At 38.2% G+C, this 8,854-nt stretch overlaps 1 protein-coding gene across 1 annotated transcript in view; it reads right to left on the reverse strand.

Moving 5' to 3' along the window:
* Nucleotides 1-6,476: 6,476 nt before the first annotated feature.
* LOC143300524 (alanine--glyoxylate aminotransferase 2, mitochondrial-like) overlaps nt 6,477-8,854 on the reverse strand; it is a 37,489-nt gene continuing 35,111 nt past the window's right edge. The window contains exons 13-15 of the mRNA XM_076614263.1: nt 8,576-8,725; nt 7,794-7,892; nt 6,477-7,018 (exon numbers count right to left, since the gene is read on the reverse strand). Of these exons, the coding sequence (XP_076470378.1) occupies nt 6,917-7,018; nt 7,794-7,892; nt 8,576-8,725 (351 nt within the window). The 3' untranslated portion in view covers nt 6,477-6,916. The remainder of the gene's footprint in view (nt 7,019-7,793; nt 7,893-8,575; nt 8,726-8,854) is intronic.

Consider the following 8,854-nt stretch of genomic DNA (forward strand, 5'->3'; position numbering starts at 1 on the left):
TTTTTACCCCGCCATGTAGGCAGCCATACTCCGTTTTTGGGGGTGTGCATGCTGGGTATGTTCTTGTTTCCATAACCCACCGAACGCTGACATGGATTACAGGATCTTTAACGTGCGTATTTGATCTTCTGCTTGCATATACACACGAAGGCACTAGCAGGTCTGCACATACGTTGACCTGGGAGATCGGAAAAATCTCCACCCTTTACCCACCAGGCGCCATCGTGATTCGAACCCGGGACCCTCAGATTGAGGGTCCAATGCTTTAACCACTCAGCTAACACACCCACCCCAAGCTGCCTCCTCTCCCCAAGTCCTCTCGGTCTGTTCCAAGTTGCCTTTTGTTTCTTTTTCCTCCCCTCTTGTGACGGTCAGCATGCCTGGATATGTTTACACTGGAAACTGCAGGAGCATTTTCCACCTCTCACTCACCATGATAATAATGATAATAAAGAAGATGATTATGATCATGCTGCTGGGACCTAAAGATGATTATGATCATGCTGTGTTGGGATCTAAAGATGATTTTGATTATGCTGCTGGGATCTGAACCCTCGACCTTCTGAATGGAAGCCTGATGCAAGAAAGAACAGGCCTGCAGCTGTCACATGCCGCTGTTCAAATCGAGGCTGAAGCAGACAACGAACATGTTACTTCACAGAATGTGTGCAGTATGGTTGAATGATAATGATGATGATTTAACTTACATAGCGTCTTTCCATGTAAAACATGCTTGGTTGTGCTGTACAGTGTAAAAGAAAAGAAAAGAGAAAAAAGGATGTGTAAAACATGCATTTGATCACTGAAATGACAAGTTACTTGCATAACCCTGTGCAGACATGCAGCCAAACAGTCAAGCACTAACTTATGTTCATACATACACACACACACACACAAATCATCACAGACGAAACAACACTCATTGTTTATATTATGCATCTCAATTCCAAATGAATCCAGAGGCAATGATGTATATTGCAATGCACATTTTACAACCATTCCAACAGTATGTGAGGGTGTGAGCATTGGCATGTAAGTATCCGTATCAATCAATCAGTCAATATAAGAGTGTGGATCTAGTCTTTTTCATAACGTATAGAAAATAAAAGAGAAAACTGAAAATGAGACAGTGTTTCAGTGAAACACTTTTCTTTTGTAAAATCCCATTTCTTAAAAGGAAAATAAAAACCCCCAAATGTTCATGGTGTAGAAATGAACTTTTTATGTGTTTTTTTCTATCAGTTTTTATTATTTTTATTGGTTTATAATTGTGTATTTTAGTTTAAAAGCAAAATAAAATTTCAGATTTGAATCTTTTTTCTTTCTTTCTTTCTTTTCTTTTTTTTTTCTTTTTTTTTGCCAATTCATACTCTACATTTAACAAAAAAAATCCATGTAGAAATGGGACCTGTGCCATTGATTGATCTTATATAATGTCCTCAACTGAATGGAAGTTTGAACATTGTGTGTGTGTGTGTGTGTGTGTGCTATTTGTTTTCATGAATGTGTGTGTGTTGTTTGTGTGTATAAATTATGTGTGTGTTCCCAAAGGTAAAAGGGAGCTGGATTTGCTTTATCTTATTTGTATCAACTTTTTTTTCTGTCTAGAAAATTTTAAAATACATGTATCCAAATAAAATCCTGATATAAAACTTGAATTTCGTGACATTTGTGTGTGTGTGTGTGTGTGTGTGTGTGTGTGTTCTCCAGTAAAATGGCATAAACTAAATTTTGAAGACGTGTGGTAATTCATTTGTTAGTGTGTTCTTGGAACTACCACAAATAAAATTCCGAGGAATTAAAATGAACTGTATGTCATTTGGAATGTGTGTGTGTGTGTGTGTTATACCTGGAAATGCAGTATGATGAATGAAAATGTGAATTCAGCACCTCCATATGTGCCATATGTTCTGTGGTGGTGTTCCTTGATTTTATATCTTTTCCCTATGAGTGATTTTAGACTGTTGCTGTATGTGTGAATGTGTCCGTGCTCACCTTGGGAGAGGGGGTGGGGGTCAGAAACAGGAAGGGACAGTGTGCTTCACTGCATATGAACACAGGTACATTCATGCATGTATCACTGTAAGCAGAAAAAGCTTTAAAACTCTTTTTTGTTTGTTTTTCATTAGGTATAAATGTGATAATCTATAGCTTGACGAGATGGCTTTTCCAAAAATAAATTTTAAACGACATTGTTTTGAAGGTCAACTTGCAAAATGATTTTGTTTTTTCATCAATTTTTTTTTACAGCCATTTATTTTAGCAGCTTTTTTGACTCACTTGTGTAAACAAAGTGAGTCTATGTTTTAACCCGGTGTTCGGTTGTCTGTGTGTGTGTGTGTGTGTGTGTGTGTGTGTGTGGTAACCTTTAACATTGCCTGCGCATGTACACACATTTCAAAACAGGTTCATAATACGAAAGAAAAGGAACACAGATTGTCAATGAGAAAATGTATTTTTATTACATAATACAAAACTTCCTCCACAATTAGAAAAAAAACGGAAAACAATTGCAAGAAAAAGAAATTGATATCAAAGTAGAGTGACAGTGTCAAACAGTATTACTCACCAGCTATTATTGACTGTCATCTTCACAGCCAGATAAAATTATGGAGTGAAAAAGTGACTGTGTATCTTAGTATAATAATCTGCATCTTTGTTCATAACCTCACAGTAGTTTGTATGGTGGAATTCTGTTCATTATTGTTGTGTGCACATTGTATGTGTTTGGTGAGAAGGGTGTATGTGTCAACATGAGTGTGTAATCCGTGTTTGTGCATGCGCATGCAGTTGTGTGTTTTATATAATAGGTTGTGTGTGCATATGCATATAAATGTGTGTAAAAGTTGTGTGTGGTGGAGTGTGCGTGTGCATGCCTGCATATGTGTGAGCTGGCCAAATAGTCATAAGCCTGAGTCCATCTTTTGCAACATAAAAATGATGAGAAACATGTTTAACAATAATGGATGTGTTCTTAGCATCAGTGTGTATATAGATAAAACCACATACTGACCAAATACAAAAGAAAAAAAAAACCTGGTGTCTGCACGACAATTACTTTATTGGTATACTTAGATACAATGAAATCACATTTACAGACGTGGGCAAAAAGCAAAAAATCAACAAAACAAAAACAAACACAGGCACACCAAGAACCGAAATACCTGCAACATTTTTGCACACTTGAACTCGCTCACCACAAGCACATACATATTTATTTGCATGCATGCATGTACATAGTGTAGCGACGCACTCTCCCTGGAGAGAACAGCCTGAATTTCACACACAGAAATCTGTTGTGATAAAAAGAAAATATAAATACAAATAAACACACCCACCCACAAACACATAAAAATATCCAGAAGCTTTGATCATAATGGATGAACTTTGCTTCCAAGCACATATCAGTTATGTGCTATATGAGTCTCTCTCTCCTTATGTGTGTGTGTGTGATTTTTTTTATATTAATACTTTGTGTTTCAGTTCACCAAAGAGCAAGATTTGGACTCATTGGGAGTCTCTTGTCTCTCGCTCTGTGTTATGTGTGCACACGTATGAAAAAAGAGTATAGTATTCAGTTTCATGTCTTTCTAGTCTTTAAGTGATAATAGGTGGGAGAAAAAAAACTAAGGAAGAGTGGAAGAGTTTCTAAAGCATATAATTACACACAAAAATATTTAACTTTGAATACCAGAAGAATGACATGTTTTCCCCCCCCGAGTGCCATATTTTTAAGAAACACAAGTCTCATGATAAACCTTACCTCAACTATTTGTTAAAATCCATTTTTTATTTAGTAATGCTCTCTCTCTCTCTCTCTCTCTCTCTCTCTCTCTCTCTCTGGTGATCATCCTTACAAACTTCAGGGTTTTTTCCCATAGCAATACCAGCACACATACCTGGGGTACCATTCGCAGACCGGCCCAAAACAGACAAGAGGTTCTCATAACTGCCCGACATCCCAGAGAGCACAACGGGCAACTAAGTAAGCAAGTATAAAGTAATACCATTAACCTCACAGATTAAAAAAAAAAAAAAAAAAAAAAAAGGAAAAAAAAAAAAGGAAATAGCGTGAATGTAATACTGAAACACGCTTAAAGTAATACCATCACAAAGCATATAAACCTCACAGATAACTTATTTATTATTCGTTGTTGTTTTTTTTGTTTTGTTTTTTTACAATAACGTGAACATAAATCTGAAACACACGCACTCACACAAACCAATTCATCTAGCAAAAGTATGTTTTATTTTCCCTGAGTCAAACGTTTGCAGTGCAGACAAAACCACACAACACAAACCTCGGCCTGTATAAAGCACAGACACTGAAATAATTATGAAAATTGTAAGTGCTTAAATGCATGTTGCAATGCAATAGAAATGGTCACTCTAGCTTAATTGCTGTTTACTTATTTTTGATCACCTTCCCATTCTGGCCCCATCGTTCCCCTACCCCTAAAAAATCATAAGCACGATGTTGTTCATAAATTTTGGCATAATTAGTTTTCTGTTAGATATTAATTAGTTGTTCATAAATTTTGGCATAGTTAGTTTTCTGTTAGATATTAATTAGTTGTTAATAAATTTTGGCATAATTAGTTTTCTGTTAGATATTAATTAGTTGTTAATAAATTTTGGCATAATTAGTTTTCTGTTAGATATTAATTAGTTGTTCATAAATTTTGGCATAATTAGTTTTCTGTTTCTTTAACGATGCTCTCTGTTCCCTCCTGCCCTTCCCGGGCCTCTCCAGGAGCTGCCTTCTTTTTCATTAAAAAAAAAAAAATTATTTAATATGTAGCCGTGGACCCGAGTGGTATTATTATATTCATGAAAGGGAAAGGGTACGGTACAGAAGCGCTTGGCTACAATAGGTTTGTTTTTGTTTTTTTTGTATTCACTGCACTTCTCCTTCCCAAGATTTCAAACAGTTCTTTTTAAAAGCACACGATTTCTGACTTGATTCATCATTGGTGGAAAAACTAAAAAAAAAAAAAGAAAAAAAAAAGCACCCCCCAAAAAACCCCATGAGTTGAAATTCAAGTCAAGACTCACCTAAAAACATGATTCTCTTTTACAAGAAAAATCTGTACAGATTGCATGTGCACATAATGAAGAGTTGAAATTAATTATTTCCAGTTTTCTCCTTTTATTTCCCAGTGCCCTTTATTTATTCATTTATTTACTTATTTGTTTGTTTGTTTATTTATCTATTCATTTATTCATTCATTCTTTATTGAAGACAATCAGTTTGAATGGGTTGGGAAAAAAAAAATTACCACAGACTGAAACTTTCATTCATATATTCACTTCGTACATGTACATAATACCTATTCTTCATTCCCTGAAATTCAGTGTTGCTGAAAGAGGCTACAGTAATGGTTATTTTCACACAATTTACAAAGAATGTAAATTCAACAATTTTGACAAATCGGCTGTCTTGCTACGTTCATTTGTAAGACTGTCCAAATTATTATGGTTTCTGATTCATTTCGATTTCACCAGTAAGCGTATTCGTCTTGAGTCGAGTGAAGCTGGCATGACTGGCAAATCACTGTTCCCACTGCCACAAAGAACTGGAGATTTAACAATAATTATTTCCCTTTGACTATGAAAACAAGGATGCAAGTCTCTCTCTCTCTCTCTCTCTCTCTCTCTCTCTCTCTCTCACATCACATGTTTATGTCATCAACAAATGAAAAAAGAATGTCAAAGAGTTCACTCTCCATCTATATATATATGAAGCACTCAAGAAGGTGAAGCACACGCGCACACACACACATACACACATATGTACACATACACACAAACACACGTGTGTGTGTGTGTGCATATGTGTGCGTGTGTGTGTGTGTGTGTGTGTGTGCATATGTGCGTGTGTGTGTGTGCACATTCTACTGTCTTAACCACTTCAAAGAGGCCAGGGCTTAAGATAAAAAAAGAAAAAGAATAAGCTCTCTCTCTCTCTCTCTCTCTCTCTCTCTCTCTGTGGGAAACAAACTGTTGTAAAATGCCACACTGTACCTTTTTTTTTTCAAATACACCATGACAGCTTTGCCAAATCCATTTTTGTAGTCACGCCTACAATCACCGATTAATCAATCTATCTCACAACCAAATTTTCATGAAAATAACAATCTTAATACAGCAGCATAGACACGGTGGTGATGACAATCATCATGAAAATTTAATCAACATTGTCTTGTCAGTAACTGTATTCGCAAACTGAACAAAAAAAAACAAACAAAAAAAAACAAAAACAAAAAAAACAACAAAACAGGCAATGGGGTGAATTGCTAGCATAACAAATGCATGGTGACCGAAAAGGTGAAAGAACTTAAATCCATAATAAATTACTAACTTCTGGGGAGATGTTAATGATAGTACGCAAAGAACGGGAGGGCAAAAAGACATCGACATTTCCATATCTGATGGGTGCATGTGGGGTTTGGAGATGAGGGAGGCGGGGAGGGGAGTGGGGGAGCGTGGGGGGAAAGGGAGACAAGCAATTGACGCTCTGGAATAATTCTCTCCCTTTTTTTTCTTTATGGAGGAGGAGGTGGAGAGAGCTTAATAATAATAATTTAGGAAGATGAACCTAGGAAGGGCGGGAGGGAAGGAAGGTGGGGGTGGTGTGAGAAGGGTGAGGGTGGGGTTAGATAGAAAGAACGACGCACTTGGGGTATTGTCAGTCTTTGTTCATGCTGAGAAAGGAGAAGGCCACTGCTATTTTTACGTTTTATTTTCCAACGAGGAAGAAGATGATAACTGTTGGTACTTTTCCAGTCCTTGTTGAGGAAGAATGACCTAGGACTGGCTGATGAAGGCAGAATTCTTTTTTTTCTTTTTTTTCAGGCTTTGTTAAGTAAAAAGGAAGGACAGAGGATGAACATTTGTTGTAGTTTTTTTTTAATCTTCAGTTTTTGTGGAGATGGTTGTCGATTGCAGTACGGATGACAGCGACAGCATAATCCACGTCATCTCGCGTGATGATCATTGGTGGTTGGATTCTGAACACCTGCACAGTATAGAGAGATACATTATACTTTTTTTTTTTCTCTTCTTTGCCTTGAACACAATGAAATGATACTGACAATTTTTTTTTCTGAACATCTGTACAGAATAAAATGACACACTATATATATATATTTTTTTTTTTCCTGAACACTTGTACACACACACACACACACACACACACACACACACACACACGTGTGTGTGTGTGTGTGTGTGTGTGTGTGTGTGTGTGTGTGTGTGTGTGAACAGCGTGCATACATTCTAGAATGAGTGTAAGATCGCAGATGCAAGAAATAATAAACAATCGTGAATAATTAGTTCAAGCATAAATAGCTCTTTCAAAAAGTATAACTGGAAAGTGTTATTAAGTCAACCAATGACCATATGAATCAATCAAGTCAATGTGCAGAAGTGGAAAAAAAAACAAATAATAATGCAACAAAACTAAATCAATCAAATATAAATAACCATAAAAAAGAAGAAGAACAACAACAACAAAAACAGTAAAAGAATGAATAAGAAAGTAAAACAACCAACCAAACGAATAAATCATTATATGACAAAATATGAATAAAATAAATGATTGCATGAAAAAAGAAAAAGAAAAAAAAAATCACAAATAATATTAATGATAGCAAATAGATCATCAAACACAAACACACACACACACACACACACACACACACACACACACACACACACACACACACACACACAAATTAAAAAAAAAAAAAAAAAGCAATGCGCACTTCAAACGGGAAAAAGTTATAACTCACATTTCCATTGAGCCCCCCTTTTCCCAGCAGCACGCCCATGTCTTTAGTGTCTTCCCAGATGGCCACCATGTCCTCTGCCGGCAGTGGTTTCTTCGTTTCCTGGGGATATGGTACAGTATATCACACCAAACAGGGATACAAAGAGGGGTAACAACAGGCTGACAGAGAGATGGCAGCCTTCACCGATGAACATATTTGTCAGCAGCAGTCAGAGCGTTTCAAAAAAACAAAACAAAACAAAACAAAACAAACAAACAAAAAGAAAAATCCTGATCTGTGCACAGACCCCCAACTCCACCATAGGTTAGCCAGCTTGCCCCATGACTGGAGCAGTCTCTGACCACAACCACCGGCATCCCACCCAAGACCCCCCCCCCCTCCCCCCTCCCCACCTCCCCCGCCCCAGCCGCCCTCCAGTCCCCCTCCTCTCTTATAACCCTTCTCCCACCCACCCCCCTCACCCCCCCATCTCCGCCCCCACCCTTCCGATTCCCTCCGCCCCCCGACCCCCGACCTCCGACCCCCTCATCCCACTTCTCTTCAAGTATGTACTGACCTTGTCGGTGACGAGTTCAAGGCCGATCATGAGCCGTCTGCCCCTCATGATTTGAGAGAGTCTCTCTGATCACCACCGACCCCTCAAACCAAACCCCAAACCCCTCCTCCCGTCCCCCCCACCCCACCCCTCTCCCATCCCCCGCTCCTCCCGGACTCCCTCCCCCTCCCTCCCCCTCCCTCCCCTCTTTCTCCCTCTTCCTCCTCTTCAAGCATGACTTACTGACCTTGTCGGTGACAAGCTCCATGCCGATCATGAGCCCTTTCCCCCTGACGTCGCCCACCACGTCAAAGTCTTCGCGCAGTTTGAGCAGCTCCTGCAGGAGGTATGTGCCCACCTCTCCGCTGTTGGCCTGTGTCCCTTCTTCCTTTATCACCTGGTGTCAACATCATCATTATCATTATAAATAGTAGTAGTAGTAGTAGTAGTAGTAGTAGCGTCCCTTCTTTTATCATCTGGTTTAAACATCATCATCATCACCATTATATTATTATTATTATAATCA

This window comes from Babylonia areolata, chromosome 26 (genome assembly GCF_041734735.1).
Source record: "Babylonia areolata isolate BAREFJ2019XMU chromosome 26, ASM4173473v1, whole genome shotgun sequence".
NCBI classification, from domain to species: domain Eukaryota; kingdom Metazoa; phylum Mollusca; class Gastropoda; order Neogastropoda; family Buccinidae; genus Babylonia; species Babylonia areolata.